The sequence below is a fragment of the Heterocephalus glaber genome, unplaced genomic scaffold (assembly GCF_053883595.1).
Source record: "Heterocephalus glaber isolate CG9 unplaced genomic scaffold, H.glaber_assembly_v1.0 deba00001745, whole genome shotgun sequence".
In the NCBI taxonomy this organism is placed as follows: domain Eukaryota; kingdom Metazoa; phylum Chordata; class Mammalia; order Rodentia; family Bathyergidae; genus Heterocephalus; species Heterocephalus glaber.
The window spans coordinates 587,335-613,374 of NW_028258451.1; the positions used below are offsets into that span (position 1 = coordinate 587,335).

The 26,040-nt window shown below is 38.3% G+C and overlaps 1 protein-coding gene across 12 annotated transcripts; it reads left to right on the forward strand.

Annotated features, from left to right (window-relative positions):
- The first annotated feature begins 1,113 nt into the window (after positions 1 to 1,113).
- On the forward strand, positions 1,114 to 25,986 carry LOC101705264 (zinc finger protein 613). Of its 12 annotated transcripts, none has more exons than XM_087200990.1 (8): positions 1,130 to 1,219; positions 2,123 to 2,164; positions 4,098 to 4,197; positions 8,724 to 8,927; positions 9,726 to 9,852; positions 10,130 to 10,222; positions 14,714 to 16,207; positions 18,628 to 25,986. In XM_087200990.1, the coding sequence occupies exons 4-8, from the start codon at positions 8,913 to 8,915 to the stop codon at positions 18,711 to 18,713; spliced, it is 1,815 nt and encodes a 604-aa protein (XP_087057116.1). In that variant the 5' UTR covers positions 1,130 to 1,219; positions 2,123 to 2,164; positions 4,098 to 4,197; positions 8,724 to 8,912; the 3' UTR covers positions 18,714 to 25,986. The 12 variants fall into 12 exon arrangements, with proteins under 12 accessions (XP_087057117.1, XP_087057116.1, XP_087057114.1 ...); XM_087200988.1 differs by lacking the exon at positions 4,098 to 4,197 and adding an exon at positions 7,704 to 7,735; XM_087200987.1 differs by lacking the exon at positions 1,130 to 1,219 and adding an exon at positions 1,229 to 1,809.
- Positions 25,987 to 26,040: the final 54 nt, after the last annotated feature.

Below are 26,040 nucleotides of genomic sequence, written 5' to 3' on the forward strand. Positions count from 1 at the left end.
TGAGTAAATATGTAGGAGTGGATTTTCTGTGTCTCTAAGGGTTGTTCTTTGCAATTCTCCCAAGGAGTCAAATACTTTGTTAAGGCTTTTTATTTGCAAAACTTTTCTCACAGTTCTTTTTTTTGTAAGTTAAATGGATGTAGTGGTGACATGGATTTTTCATTTGGGGAGAGTTGTCTACAGGTTTATCATGAAGACTTCAAAACACCCCTCTTCCAGACACAAATGCCCCATCGCACACAGGAAATTGTTTCCTCATTTTTCAAGTAGAGTTATATATTAATTATGGTTAGACTAGATCTTTAATTTTCATTTTAATGACTAAATACTACTTTTAGTTCAGCATGTAGTATATTATGATTAATGGTCACTTCTTGCATTGTCTAATCTTCTTGGAGTTAATCTTATTTAACTTCCAGAATTTCTGGCCTTTGATCCTCAGAAAGCTCCTCAATATTAGCTCCACCCGTCCCAAGAAAGAAGGGAAGCCCTTTATGGTATTTCCGGAAAGAAAAGATGGATGGATGGCCTCCCTCATTGGAATCCCTCTTCAGTTGGCTTCTTGCGCCCCTCTCCTGAACAGTAACCAGGTTTTGCCCAGGAAGGTAAAGGATGTTCCTCTGACTTCTTCACTTCCTTTTGATGGTGTGGCTGCTAACTATCGCAGTTGCTTATCCAGACCTTTTTATGTCTTGAAATTCTTCCTCTTGCCCTCAGCGCGCAGCTAGAAGCATTCCTGCCATATTTTTGCTCCTTTTAACCTCCGCCTAAGAAGAAGCGTTTTCATTTGTACGGACATATAACTTCATAGCTTCGAAGACGGCTGCGCCTATTGTTTCAAAGTCTGCGCTTGCCCCCTTCGTGTTTACTAGGATAGAGCCTATGAAAGTCAATATAATCTAGGACGCAATGCTTAAGGCGTCAAAAAATGAGGTGGCTCGAGCAGCCTTTCACTGCCACTAGCCTTCCCAGGACGGATATTCAAAACAAGGCCACTTTGCCTCCTGTACGTCCCCCAGTGTTGAAAGATGGCCGCCCCCTATCTTCCAGGATACTGTGGGCGCCGACATATTACTTCCGTAAAAGGAAAAGCCGGAAGTTCAGGAGTTTGCGCTCTGCAGAAAGCTTGTCCAGTCCTCACCGGCCCCTGTAGGCGGAACAAGGAGACTGGGGGAGCGCCAAGAACTCTAAGAGTTCGCGGAAGTGCAGCTTCTGAGAGGTACGTGGGATCTGGAGAAAGTCTGGTCGGTGTGTGGGTCTCTCTGTGGAACAGTATAAGAGGCGGGGTGTCTGTGCGTGTCGGTGCAGGTTAGAGTCTTGGCGAAGGGGAAGCAAACGGGAGTCAGTCCTCAGGGACCCCTAGAGCCAGCGGTGACAAGTTGTCAGGGTTTCGGATCACTGTGGGGATAATGAGGTGAAGAGTGGTTTTGTCAGTGGAAGGTGTCTGGCTCGGATTTGGGATTTAATGTGCAGCCCAGAGACAGGGGATTTGGGGCGTGCTGACAGTGAACCGAGGGTGGGGTCCAGGATTCGGGATCAGCCCAGAGGGGTGTGGCCAGTGTTTGGGGAGGTTCGCGGGTGTGCTTTGGAGGTGTGGGGACCCTGGTTGGTGCGAGGTTTGAAGCTCAACGGTTACAGTCCCCGTCTTACTCTCGTTGCTGAGACAAAATACCCGCCACCCAAAGTTAAAGGGGGAAGGGTTTATTTAGCTCAGTTTGTAGAGGTTTCAGTCTGTAATCAGCTGGCTCCAAGGCAGGGTGCACAGTGGACAGGCATCGCAGAGAAGAAACAGTTCGTGGCGTGCAGAAGGTAGGAAAGCAAGCAAGAAGGGCAAGACAAGCCCCGTTCTGTCCTTTATGCTGTATCCAGGCTACCAAGGTTAGGGCGATGCCAAGCCAACAAGGGGTTGGTTTAGTAATCGCTCACCCTTGATCCAAGTCTGGCACTATTAATCTGTCACACACTCTAGATCCAGCCACCTCTGAAAAAGCCCCTCCTATGACTGCATGAGCTTTAGGGGTACAGCTAGACACAAGCCATAACACCCCTTAAGACTCAACAAGTGTTACTGAACAAATTCCCTTTTGCTCCCCACATTTCTCCATTTTGTCCCCTTCAATAGGAAAGCTATGGAAGAGGTCAAGAAGGAATCAAATCTAAAATGGTAAGGAGCATCTAATTCCCAAATGACTTTTGATAACATGTTTGTGTTATTTCAATTTGTCTTTATTTTTTGATGCTTGGTTTTTGCAATTCAAACTATTGAAACATTGGTCTAACTTTTCCTACTTGATTTAGTATTATGAACATTCATATAATGAGCATATAGCTTATTTTAAAACACTTTTTGGAGATTTTTGTGATAGTAAACCATCAAGAGGCAAACCTGTGCCATAATGGATGGAGTCACTAAGTATATGCATATATTTAAATATAACTTAAATGTTAAGATGTTCACTTTTCAAATCATCACTTTTTGTTTTGTTTTGTTTTTTGAGACAGTTTTGCTATGTAGTTCAGGTTGGCCTTGAGCTCTCAGTGATCCTCCTGCCTCCGCCTCCCAAGTGCTGGGATTACAGGCGTGGGCCACCAAACCCAGCTCAGCACTTTCAAGAGCAGGTTATGCTTCTGCTTTCAGCAAGGGTGTTGCTCTACGTGGCCAGTTTCTTTATGTCGTTGCAACTGTAAAAGGAATCTTTTTTTGTTTTGGGCCTCTTTGTTCTCTTCTAATTGACTATTATATAGAAGAGTAGTTTAAAAATATTTTTGTTCCTAGTTACATTACTGAGTTGTTTGTAGTACAAGCTTTCTCATCCTCCAACATACAAAAATTTAAACACATAACAAGATTTGAAGAATTTTACAGCTGAATACATTTGTCTACCACCTAAATTTTATCATTTTTATTGTTTATCATATATCTACATCATTCTTATTGTTAATACAGCTTTTAACAGTTATTTTAGTTTTTGATGCACTTCTAAGTAAGTTGTAGACATCCACACATTTGCCATTAAATATTTCAGTAGGTATATAATAATTAAGGTCTACTGGTAGCTTTTTCTAATAATAGCTTTATTATTCATGTGCCATGTAATTCACCCATTTAAAGTGTATAGTTCAGTTGGGCTAAGTGGTGGGCACCTGTAATCCCAACTCTTTGGGTGGTTGAAGCCGGAGGATCCCACTACTTATGTAGCACAGCAAAATCTCATCTCAAATAAATAAATAAATGAAATGTGTGATTTGGTGGTGTTTAATATGTGCAACCATCACCAAAGTCAAAATATAACTTTGTGTGGGTTGTGTATGTGTGGTACTGGGAATTAACCCAAGGACTTTTACATGCTAGATAAGCATTCTACCACTGAGCTGTATCCCCAATTTTAGAATATTTTCATCAATTCAAAAACTTCAGGGGCCAGGGATTTAGCTCAGTGGTTCCGCCTGCCTCACAAGTGCAAGGACCTGAGTTCAATCTCCGGTACCAAAAAGAAAAAAAAAAACAACTTCATACTCTTTTACTGCAGTCTGTTCTTTTATTCCCCTGCCTTAAGGCAACCATAAACCTACCTCTGCCTCTATAGATTTGCCTATTCTAGTAGTATAAATGTAATCGTATAATATATGGCCTTTTGTGAATGGCTTTTTTCATACAGCCTAAAATGATTTTAAGGCTCATCCATTTTACAGTATGTTGTTTTTGTACTTGAATAATATTCCATTGTTTGAATATAACACATCTTGTTTATCCCTTCAGCAGCCGATGGATATTTGTATTGTTCATTTCATTTTTTATTATAAATGATGCTTTTATAAACATTTGTGTGCAAATTTGTGTGTTTGTATTTCCCTTGTATGTAAACCTAGGAATAGAGTTTCCATTCCTTCATATATTCATCAGCACTTGTTATTGTTTTCAGTTTTTTATTGTAGTCATCTTAGTGGTGTAAAGTGGTATCTCATGATTTTCTCTGAAGACACTGTAATGTTGAGCAACTTGTCATGTACTTATGCTATACATAAGTTTTAGGCACATATTTTTTCACTGAATATAGATTGTTGGTTTCTTGTTTTTTGGTGCATGTGGTGCGGAGGATTGAACACAGGACTTTGAACACGCTAAGCAAACATGCTCTCTCTACTGAGCTACATCTGCAGCCCTAGATTTTTAATCACTGCATAATATTTCACTGGGTCTGTACCTTTATTATTCAATTACTCCTCTGCTAATAGACAAAAAAAATAATTTCACAACTTTGTGTGCATGTCTCACTATTTCCTTTGCAAAATTTCTCAAAGTGGATTTGTGGTTCTAGTACTATCTCTTTTGAAAGTATTCAGTACAAAGTAGTAAATTATCCCCAAAATTCTTCAACCATATTCCTTCACAAGGAAGTATGTTTTGGAATGCCATCGATTATTAGATGTAAATTCTGTAATCATCCATTTAACTAAATACTTAGGATTGATGAATATTCAGTCGAATCTGCCAAACTCTGAATTTTACTTATTCATACTAGGGAATGTCTTATAATTTGCTTTTTTTTTTTGAATAGCACCTATTAAAGTATATTCCTAGCTTGAAAACCTACCTATATGCCAACAGCAGGCTCATATACATTTTAACTGTTAAATTATATCAGACAATTAAAGCAGAAAAAAGAAGGAACACTTCTCCCCTCATTTTAGGAAATCAACATTGTGCTAATCCTAAAACTGGATAAAGGTAATAGAAGAAAAAAGTATGGGCATAGATAGAAATTTGTTTAACAAAACAAACTATTAGAAGTCAGATCTGGCAGTATGTAGAAAGTGGTTTTATTATAGGGATGGCAGTGTTGGTTCAGCATTGGAAGATCCACCCCCAAAAGTCATCATTTTAACAGAGGAAAGGAAAAGCCATATGATCCTGAGTCAGTAGTTGCAGAAAAAGTATTGGACTAAATTCTACAGCTGTTCAAGGTAAAAGCTATCAGGCAACTAGAAGTAGAACAGAACCTTCTCAACAGATAAGCCATGTACTCCATACTTCCAGCAAAAATTCCTTATATGAATGGAAAAGATACAGTGCTTTCTCCCTAAGGTAGGAAACAAGGGCAGATATACCTACTCTTCATCTGTCCATTAAACTTTTTTTTTTTCTTTTTTGGTACTGGGGATCGAACTTGGGACCTTCTGCTTGCAAGGCAGGCAGCAGAAACACTGAGCTAAATCCCCAGCCCATGTCCATTAAACTTTGAAACATAGGCCCAAACCAAAATAGTCTGGCAATAAAAAGACATAATTAGCCTAGGATTGGCAAAGTGGAAGTAAAATCTTTATAAGTAGATGAAATGATCATCTACAGGAAAATACTAAGAAATCTCTAGAACTTGTAGTTGAATTTAGCAGGATTAGAAAACAAGGTATACATAAAAATTCAGGTCTATGTATACTTGCTATAAATGAAGAATTGAATATTGAAATTTAAAAGCTATGTAGGAGTACAAAGGACCTAGCAAAGTAAGAAGAAAAAAAAACTGTTGGAAGACATTTATTTCCTAATTTTAAGACTTCCTCTAAGGCTACAGTAATCAAGGCAGCGCTGGCATAAGGAAAGACATATAAATCAATGGAATAAAACAGAGAATATAGAAATAGAACCACATATATATGGTCCACTGAGTTTTGAAAGATTATTTAACATTAACATTTTATAGAACATAAACTCAATTCAAGAGCAGAGGAAAAGATAGTGTTTTAAGCAAATGGTACTAGAACACCTGGTATCTGTATGTAAAAACTTAACCTCAACCCTTTATTTCCATACATAAAGATAACTTGAAAGGATCTATGAACCTAAATATGAAAGACTAAAATATAAAACTTTAAGAAGACATTATAAGGGAAAATGAACATGAATTTAGGGTAGGCAAGAATTTCCTAGGATACAAAAAACATGAGGTATGAAAGAAAGAAATTGATAAATGGGATTCTATCAAAATTTAGAACTTTAAATGACCTCGTTAAGAAAATGAAAAGTCCTTAAACAGACCCTATTTATAATATATATAACCTAAGACAAGAATATATAAAGAACTCTTACAGCTCACTAATGGACAACCCAATTAAAAAGTAGACACAAGAAGATGATAAATAGCCAGTACAGCACAAGGAAAGGTGTGCAACACTGGAATCAGAAAAATACTAATCAGTACAATAACAAGATTGTATTATACACTCATTAGAGAAATGAAGTTAAAAGTTTTAAAAGAACAACAGGTGTGAACCAGTTAGAACTGTCTAATACTGCTAATGTGAATGTTAAACGACAAAACCATTTTGGAAAACAATGTAGGAATTTCTTGTATTACTGTTAAGAACCAACAGTTCTGTTCTTGACTTTTTACTTAAGAGGAATGAAAACACATGTTCACAATAGATTTGTATATGGAAGTTGACTATCCCTTATCTGAAATTCTTGGGACCAGAAGTGTTTCAGATTTTGGCTTGAAATCCACTTGATCTGCAAAGAGGATAGCTACTCCTGGTTTTTTTCGGGTTCCTGTCTCATGGAGTATTGTTTTCCATCCTTTAACTTTCAGTCTATGAGTTTCTTATTGAATTAAATGTGTTTCTTGTATGCAGCCTATTGTTGGATCTTGCTTCTTGACACATTCTCCCAGTATATTTCTTTTGATTGGCGAATCGAGACCATTAACATTGATGGTTATAACTGATAGGTACTGACTTATCATTGTCATGACTTTTTCTTTTTGTTGGATTCTCCCCCTTTGTGTTTAATTTCTTGTCGCACCGATGGATTCATTCTGCTGGGCTTCCTGGGGTTGTGATCCTCATTGTCTTTTCCTAGGATATTGTCTAAAATTTTTTGGAGTGCTGGTTTGGTATTCATGAAATTCCTAAGTTGCTCTTTGTCATGAAAGTATCTTATTTCTCCATCAATTTTGAAAGATAGTTTTGCAGGGCACATCAGTCTGGGTTGGAGGCTGTTTTCCTTTAGGGCTTGCAATACATCACCCCAAGCTCTTCTTGCCTTGAGGATTTGCGTTGAGAAGTCTGCTGTGATTCTGACGGGCTTTCCTTTGTGTGTGATTTGTTTCTTTTCTCTAACTGCTTGTAGAATTTTGCTCTGCTGGGTTTCTGGAATCTTAACTATTATATGCCTATGTGTAGTTTTTTTTTTTTTATCTAGGCTAGTTGGAGTCCTATATGCCTCACTTATCTGTATGTCAAGTTCTTTTCCCCTGCTTGGGAAGTTTTCTGCCATCACTTCTGTGAACAGTTTTTTTATGTCATCTGCACTCTCTCCTGTTTCTTCATTGGCTCCAGTCAGTCTTATGTTATTCTTCTTTGCATCGTCTAACAGCTGCTGGATTGATTTCTCATGGTCCCTTACAATTTTAAAGCAATTTTTCTTTTCCTGGTCACTAATTGCAATCTTATCTTCTATATCTGAGATTCTGTCCTCACATTGGCTCATTCTGCTGTGTAGACTTTCAATGGAGTTTTTAATCTGGAAATCTGTTTGCATCTGTTTGATGGATTGCATTTGTTTCCTATATTGGGATTCCATCATGTTCCTCAGCTCCTCTATTTTTTTAATCTGTGTCCTCTCTAGATTTATTAATCATGTCTTGCACTATGAGCACGATCTCTGCTGTTATCTGAGAAATTATTTCTGATTTCATTTTTTCCAGATCCTGCTTCATTGCCAGTTCAGGGAGTCCAGGTAGTTGAATGTCAGAGTGTTCCATCTCGTTTCTCTTTGGGGTTGCTTTGGGTGATCTGGAAGTCTGGTTTTGAGACTTATTTACATGTCTTCTCACTTCAGTTGCGGTGTGGGAGGGGGTGCTGTTGGCACATGCATGCCTCACCTCTGTTCTGGGGGCAGTGGTGGTATGGGGGCTCTGTACCTTTCTATAGGTGCCCTGGACTGGGAAGGTCTACTGCTTCTGTGAGGTGCTCCTACCTAGGATGACAGAGGGAAGGGAGCATAGGCAATCATGGATGACGAGTAAGAGCAGACCCTAAAAGTTTGGAGGGTGCTGGAGAACCACAGGGAGCTTATAATGTTTCTCCCCAGGTAGAATAAAAGGAAAGCTCAAGGTGACTCCATCAAATTTATGCTCCCATTGTGTGAGTTCTTGCTACTTTTCTAGAATTTAGCACATAAAAAGCTTCTGGGTCTGCTCATCTATGCTCTGCTACTTTTAGGACAGGTGAGAGCCATGCAGCTTTTTACATTTGTCTTGGTGCTTCGAAGAAGATGGTTCACGTGTCACTGGTAACAGAGTGGATTCTAGAAGTGTAGTTTCTATGTCCATGACCATGGCCATCCTCTGTGTGATGCTGTGTGAATTAAACCCCCCCTCAAAGTAGTACCAAAGAGAACAGTCTTTTGAACAGGTACATGGGCCCATGTAGTTGTAAAGGAATAAACGTCCAGGTCTTTACCATACATACAGATCTGTCTGAGAAGACCCTTGGTATTTTAGTGCTTCTCCGTTCCCACTTCTCCATTCATAGTCAACTCACTGCCATCTCACAGAAGAAAGACATATTGTCCATGCATTAAAAGTGTTTTATTGCCTTTGAGTAAAAATATTCTGGGGCCTCAGCTAAAGGTTAGAGGTGGACTTGAGCTAAGGGAAGTACATGCAGTCTTGTTGGCATCTGGATCCAGAGAGAACATGTACTCAGAGTGAGTTACTTTTCAGCCCACAGGGCCTGGTTCCAGGAGCAAAACACACCAGGTGAAGTGGGAGGACGCTGCAGGACCTGGGTACCACCATTGTGGAGACACCATTGATTGGAGACTAAGATTTCTAGCTAGAAGTTTAGGGCAGAAGAAGAAGACTAAAAACACAGCCTCCTGATTACTGGCCATTTCCCAATAACAGAAGAAAATGATTAAGACTCAGGTAACTTTGAGTTTATTTTTCTCTTCATTCTTTGATTGATTTCCGAAAGAATTTCAAAGTCACTTGAATTAAACGAAAAAATATAAATGGTGTAAAACACTATTTGTGTCAAAATACACTTATAGTGTTACTTTCGGCATCAAGGTGAAGTAGAATCAGGAGTATATTGTTCCTGTCATAAGAAGATATTTGGTCTTTATCCCTAGTTTCTGGAATGGAGCTCCTGAAAGCCTTGGAATATTTTTATATCACTGATACAGTCAATAGCAACCTCTTTTGTTCTAGTAAAATGGCTTTTTGTAGTTCTCTAGATGGCTTCAGGTTGGATGTGACTGGTTACCTGAGAAACCAAGCCTTATTTAAATTGGAGCTTTGGCCTTATCCCCAACTTCCACTGAAGGTAGTGAGTTTAGTCCCCAAGGACCAGTCATGCCTGTATAATGAGACCCGCATGAAGTCCTCGAAATGATGGGGTTGGAGTCCACATGGAGATGCTGGAGTGTGGTACATACAGAGGGCATGGCAGTTCATGCAGTCCCCACACCCCTAAATCTTGCCTTGTGCATCTTTTCTATTTGGCTGTTCCTGAGTTATATACTTACTACCAGTAAATTCTGCACATAATTAAAATTTCTATTTAGATGAATGGTTGGTGAGTGAATGACAATTGCAGATTATTTTTGTAGGATTTTACTTCCACAGTGCATTAAAAACCGCTAGGGGTATAGTTGCAGAAAATAAGCAGGAAAACTTTTTTCCATATCATTACAAGGAGATCACAGGACTGTGTTGTTTCAGGAGTCACTGACCCTGGAGGATGTGGCTGTGAGGTTCACCCAGGAGGAGTGGCAGCTCCTGGGCCCTGCTCAGAAGGACCTGTACCGGGATGTGATGCTGGAGAACTACAACAGCCTGGTGTCAGTGGGTGAGGACAGCTGCCCCGTGTCACTCAGAAGACGGCTGTCAGTGGCCTTTCCTTTCTCAGCTCCTAGAAGCTCTGGAGGACCTGCGGTGTCTTGAGTGGTAGACTCTCATTCCATTTCTGGCCCCAAATAAAAGAATATAATTTGGGCTCTTCTGAGGGAAGAGTCTTTGCTTTTCAGGCATAAACTACATAGTTACTAAAATAGAACGTTCTCCTGTGTTGACAGATCACAGTTCAGTTTGATGAGCCTAAAACTCCTGTCATTTCCCACAAACAGGGTATCAAGCCAGCCAGCCAGATCCCCTTTCCAAGTTGCTACATGGAGAACAATGGACAGTGGAGGATGCAATCCACAGTCAAATCTATCCGGGTGAGTAAGTAAAACCTGCAAGGATGGTGGCCAAGTCATATTCTATCTGTCAGAGGTGTCACAGCTGTGAGAATGTCTGAGGATATCTAAATGGAGCCGGCACATCTCTTTCTGCTCACATAAGAGCTCTGTTTCTTTCAAGGTATTTATAACAACATATACTATACCTCTTTATCTCTTCTTGGAGTTGGTCACTGTTTATTTCTTCTAGGTCTTGACTTTTTTCTCTAGGTTTCTTCTTTTTGGGACTTTCAAATCTTGCCATTCTTCCTGTAGTAGTGTTCCTACCTATGTCTTTTTCTTGTCTTGCTAGGAAATTCTGCTTTCCATGCCTTTCTTCCTTGAGATCTTCGATTTTCATACTGTCTTCTTACTGTATTTTCCTGCCCCTTTGCACAATGTTGCTTTCCCTTCCTAACATTTACCACCATTTTTGATTCTGTGCCGCTATGGCAATCTGGCCTGTTGCTTTCTATATTTCTCTTTCCTAAGCCTCTCTATCCCCACTCTGAGATCCTATAAAGGATTGTTTTTCATGTTTTATTTTAATCTCAACCCTATAAATTTTTATCATTCCAATTTCTTAAGCTCATGTTCTTTGTGGAGACTTTCAGGATTACATGTCTCTTAATGCTTCCTAACTTACATGTTTGTACTATATAATTACTCTTTTCCATGGCATCTCCTTGAATCTGTCCTGGCCACTGCAGAAGTACCTTGAAACATCCCACCTCCTCAGTTCCCTTAAAGTCTTTGCTCTTTATGTTGATTTTTTAAAAAATTCTCATTTTTTGTTTATACCCCAAACCAACTCATTGAGCTTCAGGCCTGCTTTGTTTTAATTTCCCCATGCAATTGTTAACTGTTCATTATTTTAGTTTTTTTTTTTTAAATTTTAGTTTGTTTTAAATGATATTATTGTACCCATTCCTGGAATGCTTTCCTTTTCTCATAGTCTGATAGAATTAAGTCCCAGTTAGTCATAGCAGTCATCTAAGAGAAATTTCTCTTCTGTCAAGTGATATTGCAGTCAAACCTCCATCTTGCTTATAGTGTTTGCTTTCCTCTTCCTTTTCCTGACTCAAAATCATCTACATTTAAAGCAGTCTTCACAATATGTTCTACATGTATGTGAATCTTTGTTTCATTACCTTAAATACTTTTTGATTGCCGTGTTTTTTATAACCTATTACATACTGTACCATCCTGACAACCGTGAACAATAAAAATTCTTCTTGGGATAACATTCTACAACAAGGAGGCAGAACAGTAATCAAAATAAATGTCTTAAACTGAACATGGTGTCTCACACCTGTAATCCTACCATTTGGGAGGCTAAGGTAGGAGGATTGCTGAGATTTCAAGGGCAGCCTGCACAACATAGGGACACTCTTTCAAAAATCCAAAAACAAGCAAATGTCTTGTGAAAAGTCTGAGAAGATCAGTAAAACAGCATAAAGGAATAATGTGAGAGGGGGCTGGAAGTGGTACTTTAGGACAGGAATGGCTGTTTGGGAAGATGTGTTTGAGCAGTGGTATGAGACACATGAGTAGGTCAGTTGGCTGAATTACTCTCCATGTAGATAAAATAGGAAGTTCAAAGGCCCAAAGAAAGTATATGTTTGAGGAACTTGAAGGAAGCTTCTTGGAGTAAAAAGAGTCGCAGTGGCTGGAGATAAGATCAGTGTGGTAGTTGCTAGAGTTAAGGGTAGACAGGTCACGTAGAAACTTTCAAGGACTTTTTACTTTTAAAAAAGATGAGAAACATGAGGGAGTTTTAAGTAGAGGATGACATGTTATAATTTATATTTAAAAGATCAAGTTGATTCTTTTATAGTAGGAAGAAGAGGTGAAATCCACATGGGAGACTATAGCTATAGTACCAGACATGGTAATTGTCTTTGACTTGAGTAGAGAGGGTGAATGTTAATAGTTTCTAAATATATGTACAAAGGAGGGAAGATGAAATTTTCTATTGATGTTGACAGAGGGTGTGAAAGAAATTAAGGACTGTGGTAAGGTTTCTGGCATGAGTCCCATTTCCTGAGATGAAGATAATGGACAGAAAAGGAGATGTAGGCTGAGAAATTCGGCCTTCTGTTTTGGAAACTGTAATTTAGACATGCTTCTTCACCTTTACATAAGTGCTCTCTGCTGTTGTAGGATGTCCCAAACATAGAAGAGGTTAGGACTAGGGACAGAAATGTGCACTAGGTGAAATCTTCTGTAATGAGAGCACAGATAAAGAAGTTTGGACAAGTAGTGATCAGAAAAACAAGTATTTGTTAAATGAATAGTTTTCTGTTGGGTCTACCAACACCTATTCTTCTGAGTCCATTTGTGTTGGATTTGGGGTGACAGTCTGGGCTGGTCAATACATGAGTGTAAGTGTAAGTAAACCCTCTTGAGCCTAGTTTATGAACCACAGTCCTAACAGGCTAGAGATTGGATTTACAGAGAAATACAATTTTTCAGGAATAAGATTTTAGTAACAATAGAGGACAGATCTATATGTAATACATAAAAGTTCAGCTACTGGATTTGAGGCATCCTTTGCTACAGTTCACAGCTATAGAAAATAAATTATCCAGATAAGCAGTAAGAATAGGGAATGCTTTAGAAATTTATGGAAACAGAGATTGCAGTCACCTAGAAGGGGGAATGATAGTATGATTTATAAATGAGGCATATTTAGGATTTGAATAAAGAAGATGAAGGGCGAGGAAAGAAGGGGATGTATATATACAGTAACTATGTGGAAGCAATAGATATGTTAAGTAGCTGGATTCTGTAGATGATTATTTTACAATGTGTACATACAGCAAAACATCAAATTAGACTTTAAATATATTCAGTTTTTATTTGTCAGTGACCTCTCCAGAAAGCTATTTAAAAAAATGTAGATGTGACGTTGGAAATATGCAATTCCTTGTGAGGAGCTGTCAAGATATTGGCTTAAACCTGGCCTTGAACCTGGAAGCTAATTGAGTATAAACATGGGGGTAAAGAGATTAACCATCCAGATGTTTATGTGTAGCAGAGATAGAGTTGAGGTGTAAGTTTGTTTTGTGTCATTCTTAGAAATACAGTCTTACATGTTATATGTGTACCAAGTACAGAATGAGACTGAAAAGGTGATAGTTGCAGCAGCACATGTTCTGGAGACTATGTGGTCTGAATTCCCTGGAGAATCAGTATTTTTATTTTTGATACAGAAGAATATTTCATAACAATCTAAAATGTTGACATGTTTTTTACAGAAGTGTTCCTTTAAATGTGAAATTGATGCTTTGGGTAATTTGGTTTAATAGTAGTCTATAGAACGAAGGATTAAAGGAGTAAGATGACCACCCAAGAACTTATTAGTTATCTGGAAATCCAAAGTTGAATTTACAACTTACCTCTTTTGGAATATGATTCCTAAAACCTATATCATAATATGTCTGCTTATTTCCCTGGTCATTGTAGTGTTTGATAACCTCAGTGGGCTTTTCTAAATCCAAACTAAATATTGCAGCAATCATAAGCTTGAGGTTAATAAATGACTTTATCTTGTTTGATTGTTTTTCCAAATATCTCATCCAGTCACCTGTTTATTGTGCTGGTAATTTCTACTTTTCCCATTATTAATAATGGTAATTTTCATTATTTCCAGGCAAGACCTTTCTCAATTTATGTATTCAATTGGATTTTTCATGCCTATATTTGAGTATTTAAAACCCATCTCAAGGATGATACTCTTTAAAATGCCACTTGGTTTCCCCAGTATTTAGAACCTCAGCATTATTCCCCATCTCATGAAAATGACACTATTTCATTATCTACCAGCAGTAGCTCAATTCACATAATTAGGTATAATCTTTAATTCTTCACTTTTATTAATCACCCAATATTGAAACCATGGGTGAACCATGTCTTTTCTTTCTCCAGATTGTATCCTGATTTCCTCCACTTTCCTCTTCACTGCTCCCATCAACCACTTTTCATAATTTGTACCTACATTCTATCTATATTTCATCATTTTTTGTTGTTTTTCCTGAGAATAGATGCTCAGCGAATAGGAGGATGTTATTATATCAATATCACCAGTATAATGCTTGGTACAGTCCTAATTTAATAAGGGTTTGTGCATATATGAATATGCGCTTCAGCATTTTTAAAGAAATACTCTTTAACTTCTACCATCTAGTGGTAATGGTGACTTAAATTTATATTATTATCTTAGTGTACTTTGTAAAGTCACTTTTTTTCTTTTTTTTTAAAGTCACATTTAAATAGAAGCTAAATTTTTATTTAGCACTAACCTTATTTATACTCTGCTCTTACTTTTTAAGTTACTGTGTTTTTGACTTGTCCAAATGATAATGAGCATATCCACTGGGAATTTTTTTAACTTGGGGTAATAGTGTTACCAATAAAGAACCAATCTTGGGAAGTAGTTTTATTCTGTTCTATGCTCATGGAATGATTTTTTGTTATTATCTTTCCTAGAAATCCAGAAAGTTGATATACAGGTACGCTCACAAACTCAAAGATGGCTGAAGAGAACAGAACGCCATAAACATAATGCATTTGGAAATGTCGTTCGTCAGAGGAAAAGCAATTTCCTTTTAATGCAGAATCATGATATATATGACTTACATGAGAAAACACTAAAATCAAATTTAAGTGCAGTTAAACAGAACAGAAGCTATCAAGTAAAGAACCCTGTTGAGATTAATGGAGATGGAAAATCATTCCTCCATGCCAAGCATGAAAAATTTCATACTGAAATTAAATTCCCAGAATGTGAAAGTTCTGTGAATACAAATTCATATCGGAGAATTCAAAAGACAGCTCAACCCCATGTGTGCACTGAATGTGGGAAGGCCTTCCTCAAGAGGTCTCGCCTCATTGATCACCAGAGAGTTCATACAGGAGAGAGACCTCATGTATGCAATGTATGTGGGAAAGGCTTCTGCAGAAAGTCCAAGCTCACTGAACATCAGAAAACTCATATACGAGAGAAACGGTATGAATGCACTGAATGTGACAAAGCATTCCCCTGGAAGTCACAGTTCATTGCACATCAGAAAATTCATACAGGAGAAAAACCCTATGTATGCAGTGATTGTGGAAAGAGTTTCATCAAAAAATCTCGACTTATTAATCATCAGCGAGTTCATACAGGGGAGAAGCCTCATGGATGCAGTCTGTGTGAGAAAGCATTCTCCACCAAGTCCAGGCTCATTGAACATCAGAGGACTCATACAGGAGAAAAACCCTATGAATGTGCTGAATGTAACAAGGCATTCCGCTGGAAATCACAGCTCAGTGCACATCTAAAAACTCATACAGGAGAGAAACCATATATATGCAGTGATTGTGGAAAAGGCTTCATTCAGAAAAGCAATCTGACTGTACATCAGCGAACCCATACTGGAGAGAAGCCTTACACATGCAATGAATGTGGAAGAGGCTTCATCCAGAAGGGCAATCTCCTTATACATCAGCGTACTCATACTGGAGAGAAACCTTATGTGTGTAATGAATGTGGGAAAGGCTTCAGCCAGAAAACATGCTTGATCTCACATCAAAGATTTCACACAGGGAAAACACCTTTTATATGTAATGAGTGTGAAAAATCCTATTCACACAAGTCAGGTCTCATTAACCATCAGAGAATTCACACAGGAGAGAAGCCCTATATGTGTGGTGACTGTGGGAAAGCTTTCAGATATAAGTCATGCCTCAATAGACATCGGAGAACTCATACAGGAGAGAGACCCTATGGGTGCTCTGATTGTGGGAAAGCTTTCTCCCACTTGTCCTACCTTGTTTATCATAAGGGAATGTTGCATGCAAGAGAGAAATGTGTTGACTCAGTGAAGTTGAAAAATACTTTCTCAGAGAGTCACAGCTTATCACAAAGAAGTGATCTACAGGAGAAAAATCCTATTAGCATGGTGATTGTGCAGAAGCCTTCTGAGACTTCATTAAACAACAGTGAGTTTCAAGCAAATAGGAATAGAGCCATTGTGGGACAGAGATCCCAGATTTTCACCCTTAGCAGAGAATATAGCTCATGAATATAGCTTAGTGAATGTAATGGTGCTTTTAGTGATCAAGTACATCACATTTTATGTCATAAAAAACACAAAGGAATAAACCATGATACACTTAAGGTAGAAGACCCTTGAGTAAAACCTAGCTCACTGTTGGCCAGTAAGTGTATGCTGAGAGAAAAACAGTATGAATGCAGAGACCAGGAAAGTCTTATGGGAAGATAGACCCTATCATCAGTGATGATGGATCACAGAAAATGAGCTGTTGTAGAAATATGTTAAGCATGGAAAAGTCCTTGCCCAGAAATAAGTTCTCTGCAGGCATCAAGAGTGCATGCAAAATAGAAATGGTTGGAAGACCTTTGATAGCAGCAAATGTGGCAGGGTTGCCAGTGGTATGTTCTGCCTCAGTTGTCAGAGAAAATAATACAGAGATAAAACTGAATACACTAACTGGAACATCTTCAGCAAAATATCAAAGAAGCAAATAAGCCCAGTGAAAATGAAGAATAGTTCAGACAATTCTGTCACAAGTCTAAATCATTATAGATAGTACATGATTTGCATTTTAGGACAATATACCTTAAACGAACCTCTTGGTCAGTATATTAGTGGCTCCTTAATTAAAAGAACGTGATTTGCATTGCACCTCATTGGTCAAAGTTACAACACTACGCACCTCTCTTCCCCTTTTTTTCTGGCATGAGTCTTCTGTTTCCACCCAGGACCATTATATGGTTAACACTTGTATTTCTTTGGTTCTAAGAAATGAAGTCCTTCAAAAGGAAATGGAATATGCTTAATTCAGTAATGTAATGTGTAGATGTGTTTATCATGTCAGGGAATGAAGTTCCCAATGAGTATGGAATGAGTAATCAATTAGCCACATTCTTACCCTAGAAAGTAGTTCTCATCCTCATCCTATGGTTTGTCTCATTACTGGTAAACACCATTGAGAGAAATTTTTATCAACTATATTACCTGGTGCTGTTCTAGAAAGTGTAGGTGATGACTGATGAACAAAACAAAAGCTCTTGCTATTTTTGAGTCACCATTTCATTTAAACTAGATTATATGCATGTCAAAATTTTATCCTGCAGCTGGGTGTGGTGGTGGTGGTGGTGGCCTATAATCCCAGCACTTGGGAGGCTAAGGCAAGAGGATAGCCATGAGTTTAATGGTAGCCTAGGGTACATAGTGAGACCTTGTCTCCAAAAAATGAAAATTTACCCTCCAGTGCATGTACTTAAAGGATGTATATAGCTATACTACATGCCGTGGTGTCAAAGTATCCTTATAAGTTCTTGTTCAAGGAGCATATTGTCCTTTGAAGTGGGAGGGAGAAAGGATTAATTTTACATACAACAGGATATGGATACGTCTTCTAAAATGAGCCTATCTCTGTACCTAAATTATAAATTCCTGCATACTTTGCAGATAATTGTATATTCCCCAGTACATAGCAAAATAGAAATTATATGTAGAGTTGGAAGGTAAATGGAAGTGTATGAATGACTTAATAGACTAATCAAAATAACTTCTCATGGAAAGAAAGGGGCTAGTGGAAAGAAATTCTAAGAATCAGTATCCCCCTCTAAAAAACCCCCAAGATTGGTGAAGATGTGAACCTTTTGGAAGTCTTGAAGAAAAATCCTTATATTTATCCATGGACCTATCAATTTTGACTATTGCCATGATCTCAAAACTCCAGGCTCCACTGACCTGCTGAGTTGGGAAATGTGCTTTACCTTCATCATTTGCCCTTGTCATCTCTCCTATACACAGTTCTTTCCCTTAATAAAGCTAGGCCTAGCTTGGAAACAATAAGTCCTATTTCTAAGGAAAAAGTGGAAATTTGCTATAAAGTTGCTGTCTCACAGTGGAATCTCACATTCTGGGCTAGTAGGTAATTTGGTATACTGTATTGTTACTGAGTACCAACATTGTGTCAGGCATTATAGACACTAGTGAACAAAATAGGCAAAGTAATGGCCTATATCTGATTGCATTCAAGAGAGATGCTCTGTAGCAAATAAGAAATGAACTCCTCAACCCAGATTTCAGATCCTCTTATGTCTTGTGATTCTACACATCCTGTCATATCATTCATATATTCCCTCAAGTCATCAGCCAGTGTCCCCAAATGGGCTGCCCTGAGGAGCAGATGCTGAATTTATGCCAGGTAAATACAAAATTTTAACTAGACGATTCCAAGGTGCCTCTTTAAAGAAGGCAGTGCCGAGTTACATTCTTTACTGCTTTACCTCTTTCATAAAAACTATGGCTAATATTTGCCAAATACTGGGTTATTTAGTCATGTAATAGTTTTACATGCTCCGTGCCCATCTTCATGTGTTTTAGGAAAACAACTGGTTGCATCTGAAGTCTCATCCTTATCTCCTACCTCCATATTCTGCAGCTGTACACACACACACTACTTGGGATAAATATTCGCATCTCTTGGTGGACACGCTAAGCATCAACTGCTTTTTCTACTCTGGCCGTTGCCTCTCCATCTTCCTCAGACCCCGTCTTGCACAAATCTTGCAGGTTCTCCAGAGGTGCTTCCAACGGTGAGGCCACCAGGATATTCCCAGGTTTGCCCTAAGCACTCGAAACACTGTAATCCCCTAAGAAACCCACGTGGATACATCTCCCACAGAGAGCGCACAACCATCAGACTGCTAACATCCGTATACCTCTTCTAGTAACTTCCGCAATAAACGCAGTGATTAAGGTGCCTTGAAGTCAATTCAGTATGTAGCTCCCACATCGCTGAACTGCAGCAGCCATCAACATCCACATGGGCGGGTCCTAAAGCTCCGATGGGCGTGACCATGACGTCAGAATGCCGACCTTGCGCAGACTCAGAGTTACCAGACTGTTTTCCACCTGACGCCCGGTAGCTCAGCGTCGCTAGGGAGAGCTGAGAGTCTGTACAACAGTAAGCGCCATACTCGGGTTATTTTGGAAGAGAGTTCGGCCTTTGGTCTTTACTAGTGGGGTCTGGAGGGACTCAATATTAGGTGTGTCTGGTTCCAGGCGTGGCTTGGCAGTAGTCTGAAGGGAAGCGGAAAGCATATTCTAGAACCATGCAGGACCTGAGATAGAGTTTAGTGTTTGGGGAATCTTGGCTTTGGTGATAGAGCCATAGGGAGTCAGTGATTAAGAGTTTTAAGGTAACGATGGCATACAAATGTCAGGGTTTATGGTCATTGAAGGTCATTCTGTGTGATTAAGTGGCTGAGAATTGGGGTAGGAAGTGTGTATCGGTGAAAGCAGTGTATAATTCAGATTAGCAATTCACTGTGGGGCTCAGTGACAGAAGCTTGGGATGAGAGATGTTAATGAAAAGAGGTTTCTGTTTTAGGTTTCAGAAATAATTTGGAGTCTGTGCTAGAGGCTCAAATGTGTTTGAGGCCTAATGAAGCTAGAGTTTTGGAGGCCCAAGGTCCCCAGAGAATGAGTGAATTGAGGCTCAAACATTGGCTGCTGGTAACAGTCATGATTAAAGCTTTTTAACAAGGTGATTCAAATCCAGTTCAGTTCTTCAAACTTGAGCCCAGCCTCCAGATGCCAAAGAAAAGCACTTGTAGTCTTAGATTATTATTCTTTTTGTCTCCAAATTTCAGAAAGTTGTGTTCATAAGATTATTAAAGAAATGTGGTATTTCTTTTTCTTTTTAAAAAAATCTATCTCACTACCCACTAGAAACAAAGAGAATAGAACCAACCAAGTGAGTAAAAAGAGCCTTTTTTTCTAGGACCAAGACTTTCCCCTTTGTTGGGGAATGCTGTTAGTTGCATGGTGAAGAATTGCTGTTTTAGGAAGACTGAAATGGGAATAACTCAGATGTCACATCTCCATAGGTACAACAAGTAGAATGTGAAGGTGACAGTTTTTACATCCTATTTAGAAGCATATCTGCTTCTAGAAAAGTCTACAGAGAAGTGTGGGTCACTGCCTCCTACAGCTTTCTCAAATCACCATTGTTTTCCACCTTTTCCTCTCTTTAAAATATGTAAGAATTGCCCACAGCAAAACCAAAGAATGGGTATTGAGAACAAGTTTCCCTTTAAACGTGAAATTAGTGGTTTGAGAAAATAGCTTGACATTACAGAAGGAAGAAAATGGATAAATTTTAGAAACAGTGTACATATACATGTTGAAATCAAATATTGAAGATTTGACATTCTGACTGCCTCTTTAAGATACTTATTTAAAACAAACATCTCTTTTCCTGATGCGTTCATTCTGCTGTGCTTCCTGGGGTTGTGATCCTCATTGTCTATTCCTAGGATATTGTCTAAAAATTTCTGGAGTGCTGGTTTGGTATTCATGAAGTTTCTAAGTTGCTCTTTGTCATGAAAGTATCTTATTTCTCCATCAATTTTGAAAGAGAGTTTTGCAGGGTACATCAGTCTGGGTTAGAGGCTGTTTTCCTTTAGGGCTTGGAATACATCACTCCAAGCTCTTCTTGCCTTGAGGGTTTGCATTGAGAAGTCAGCTATGATTCTGATGGGTTTTCCTTTATGTGATTTGTTTCTTTTCTCTAACTGCTTGTAGAACTTTGTTCTTCTGTTTAGTTTCTAGAATCTTAACAATTACATGCCTGTGTGTAGGTTTTTTTTTTTTTATCAAGGCTAGCTGGAGTCCTATATGCCTCACTTATCTGTATGTCAAGTTCTTTACCCCTACTTGGGAAGTTTCCTACCATTACTTCTGTGAACAGTTTTTTTATGTCATCTGAACTCTCTCCTGTTTCTTCGTTGACTCCAATCAGTCTTATGTTATTCTTCTTTGCATCATCTAGCAGCTGCTGGATTGATTTCTCATGTTCCCTTACAATTTTGAAGCAATTTTTCTTTTCCTGGTCACTAATTGCAATCTTACCTTCTCTATCTGAAATTCTGTCCTCACATTGGCTCATTCTGCTGTGTAGATTTTCAGTGGAGTTTTTGATCTCCTGGAAATCTATTTGTATCTGTTTGATGGATTGCATTTGTTTCCTGTGTTCGAATTCCATCATGTCCCTCAGCTCCTCTGTAGATTTATTAATCATGTCTTGCACTATGAGCAAAATTTCTGTTATCTGAGAAATTATTTCTGATTTCATTTTTTCCAGATCCTCTTTTGTTGCCAGTTCCAGGAGTCCAGGTGGTTGATTATCAGAGTGTTCCATCTCATTTCCCTTTGGGGTTGCTGTAGGTGATCTGGAAGTCTGGTTTTGAGACTTGTTCACATGTCTTATTTTGATGGGGGGGGGGCTGCTCACCTCCTCTGAGCTGGGAGGTGGGACAGCAGCTCAGAAGCCTCTTCCTCTAGGCCGGGAGTGGAGGGATGGACCAATAATACACTTTTAAAGTCAGTTCCCACTTATCTCGTGACTAATGTAAAAATCATAGGAATAAACCTTAATTCTTCACTTTATCTTTCCATCTTGTATTAATTGGCAGTCTTTCTCCATAGTATGTGGTGTAATCAAGACATATGATGAATGTTTACATTTTACAAAATTAATTATGATAAAAGACACTGCAATGAATCCTTCTCAAAAATAACCCTTTATACTTTGAACACATATCCTATTGTTTTTGGTATTTTCTAAAGCAGTTCTGGCAATCCTCTGTCTTGAGACTCTTTATGCACCGTGTCTCAATGTCCTGAACAGATTCAAAACACGTGTGACAGTTTCTGTCAAATAAAAACAGTACAGTAGGTCCTCATCTATCCATCCACAGGATCTAGCAATGTTTAGAATCAATTCAGGACATGGAGGCAACTACAATAACACAGCTAAAGACATGAAAGAGGACTTCCAGAACTGATTTGTAAAGTTGCAAAAATTACAAAAGAAGTTATTGAAAGCAAGAGAGAGTACTTTGATGGGAGATTAATGGCAATGTATCTTTTATTGTAATAAATTTTTTAAAAATTTAAACATTCACCATAGTTTTTGGTCACACCTTATATATCCTCATTTCTGCTTCTCTCCAGCACCTTTGCTTCTCATAATTTTCAGATGCCCCATTTTCTTTGCTTGTTTTTTCCCCCTTTATTAGGATGTAAGCTCACTGAAAGTAAAGACTATTTGTACTTCTCCATCAGTATCATAGCCATAATAGGAAGTTGATAAAGAGTTTATAGACTAAAGGCAGCCCACCTTGCCTTGAATCAGGTTTTCCTTCTTTTTTTTTCACCTAATGAAGACTTTCTTGCATTTCACTCTGTATATTTCATAAGTTGCTAATTACAGTGTAACTAATCTATATTCATTGTTAATTATTTACACTTGGTTTCTGTACTTACTCCTTTGTTGCTTGATTTGTATGTATCGTGTTTTTACCAAATGGCCAAGAAATAAGAAGCATTGATAAAGATTCTTTTATAGTGAGCCATGCAGGGAACAGGGAAAGGGGATGTTACTAGAACCTCCGCAGTAAGTCTTAGTCTCCTGAGAGCCGTGGCAGCACAAGGCTAATTACAGGAAAGGTAGAAAAATGAGACTTTGAGAAGCTGAGCTTTGGGTCTGATCAGTGCTGCTCTGGGAAGCAAAGACGAAAGCCCCCAGCTTACCGCACCTTTTATTCAGTACATCAGGAGAAACAAATGTAACAAGTGACTTGCAGAGAGTTCAGTACATCCGGGTAAACAAGATGTAACAATCCAAGAACAAAAAGGAACTGAGTAGATGAAGATTTTGTTCCTTCCAGGATGTCTTCTGCTGGTGTAATCTTGTCCTGGAGAATCACAGTATCACCGGATCATTGAGGTCTCAGTTGTGACTGGAGGCCAAAATGGAATTATGTCTTGGAATTCCATAGGTGGGCTGTAGGCAGAAGAACTAGGCTAACCAAATGATTTTTCCCTAAAATTATGTAGCATTGCTCCTGACAGAGGCAACCCATACCAGGGCACACATTATTCTCTTCTTTCCTAGAAAGCAAGAAAGCTAATGATCATCAGCAGGGACACTTGCACAACCAAAAAATATATATATATGTGAAAAGAATAATGCCATGAACATAATGGTTTAAAAAGTATTATTCTTCTGAGTCATTTTCTGTTAAGGCAAAATCATGGAAAAACTGAAATTAAGTTAAATCAACCAGAACAGAAGCAATGAAATAAGCAATCCTGCTGAATGTGATCTAGATGGAAATTCTTTTTCATGGAATGAACAAATTCATACAAAAGTTAAATTTCTTCAAGTTTAAGTGGAAAATCCATCATCATTAAGTCTCATTAATCATCAGAAAGTTCAAAAACCTGGGAAACCTCACGTATACACTAAATATGGAGAATTTTTAACTAGATAGTCTCAGCTTATGAAACGTCAGAGAATTTGTCTAAGAGAGAAACTCCATGCATGCAGTATATGTGAGAAAACAAATGCTACAAAGTCCAGGCTCATTTAATACCAAACAGTTATTTTAGGAGAGAAGCTCTATGAATGTGCTGAATGTAACAAGACTTTTTTTTGTATTAGGGATCAAACTCAGGACCTTGCGCTTGCGAGGCAGGCAAGGCGCCACTGAGCTAAATCCCCAACCCTAATGAGGCTTTTTATAGGGAATCAGAACTCATTAAACATGAGGGATTCAAAAGAAGGGGGAAAACATTAATGCACTGAATGTGGCAAAGCCTTTCTCATTAAATTACATCTCATTTTATATCATAAAACTAAGAGTGGAGAGAAACTCTAGTATGCAGTGATTGTGGGAGAGGCCCCATCCAGAAGTTCGATTTCCTTGTATATTGGAAAACATGCTGTAGAAAAAAAAAATATACAGTAACTGGGGAGGTTTTATTCGAAAGACTTAACTTCACAGTACATCAGACATTTCAAAAAAGAAAGATTGCCTTTGTGTGTAGTGAATGTGGGGAAATTTGTTCACAGGGCCATGTCTTATTAAACATCAGAAAATTCACACAAGAGAAAAAGCTTATGACTAATTAAGCGTGGCAAAATCTTTGTCATGAAGCAACAGCTCACATAGGAGAGAGAGCTAATAATGCCTTGCGTGGGAAAGCATTTGTACAGAAATCTTGTTAAACATGAGAAAACACATACAAAGGAGAAATGTGTTGATTAATTGAAGGTAGAAAGTCCTTCTTAAAGTCACAGTTCCTTATAAGTGATGTCCTGGTAACACATAAGAAAATCCCTACTAATTCATTACTTACGCAAATAACTTCTGTAACTCCCCAGCCATCATCAAATATCATTGGGCTCCTATCAGATAAGAACAGGTCTTGGTTCAGTAAGGATCTCCTTCTAAGAAACCATGAACCTATTTAGAAAACAAGATATAGAAATTTGGCATGCAATGTCTTAAGAGTTCTATCCTAAACCCTGTATTTACCAGGTAATTTATTCTCAATAAATATTTTAAACACCAAAATGAGTGGGCCACCTCAATACTTGGAATTTTATTTTAAAATACAGTCATTAAGTAATTAAAAACAGGAAAATTTTTTTTGGTACCAGGGATCGAACTCGGGGACCTTGCACTTTCGAGGCAGGTGGTGGCACCACTGAGCTAAATCCCCAGCCCTAAAAACAGGAAACTCTTGTGATTAATTTTTGTTTTACAAAGATCTCCTTTTCTGCTCTATAGAGACTAGATAGTACAAAGCTAATGGAGAAAGTCATGACAATTCTAGTATTTCAGATGAAGGACTGGATCTGTTTAGTAACGATGGAGGATGAGATAGTTGGATTTGAGATAACTTGAAGATAGAACTGATTTCCTGCTTTGACTTGTGGTTACCTATCAGGTGCATTATGAAAATCATAATGTCCTATGGCAGTGGTGGTGAACCTATGGCATGTGTTCCACAGCGGCCTGTCTATATCATGAAAGCTCTAAAACGTTTGCCATCACTGGTCTATGGGGTTCCACAATGTACAAGCAAGTTGGCAAACTTGGGGTCATTATACCACAGCCTGTATTCTCAAGATCTTTGATTTTTCAGGGAGAGTGAGGTTTCTAGGTCAGATCTGAGGGGAGAAGAATATGAGTGAAACCATTGCTACAAATGCCTTGTAAAGAACTCTTGAAATAGTGCGGATGCATAGACTATGAGAAATCCAGTTTTTTTTAAATCTTAAAAAAAAACAACAGATGCTTATAGTTCCATTTGCACCATCCAAAAAACCTGAAATAACTCAAATATCCACCAGTTGATTGAACCCATTTTGGGACACCTATATATTCATTGTTTAACAACCTGTTTGATGACTGGATTTAAACCAGGTGCGCTGTTCAGACTTACAAACTGCCATTTGGATTTATGACCTGTTTTTTTGTTTTGTTTTGTTTTTGGTACAATTCTGTATATCTTGTTTTAACAGCCTCAATGCCTTTTTTGCACAGTATGCCTTGTATGTACAGTACTGCAAGTTTTGCTGATTGTACAGTACAGTATATATAGTATAGTTATAGTCCCATTATACATTACAGCACTCCATGTAGGAGTTATGCAAATAAGAGCAAAGTCATCAAGTTGGAGTTTCCTTTGATAATTTCTTCATTTTGAATATTGTAATGTACATACTATACACAATTCTTCATTTAGCAACTAATTCAATGAACCACCTAGCCACAGGAACGTAGCTCCATAATTAAATGAGGAGTGTCTGTAAAATGGAATACTAAGCAACAAGTAAACTATTGAACCACAAAAGTTGATGATTTGAAAATAATCATGCTGTGTGTAAGTAGCTGGATTTTTTTAAAAAAATAACACACTGGATGATTCTATTCATAA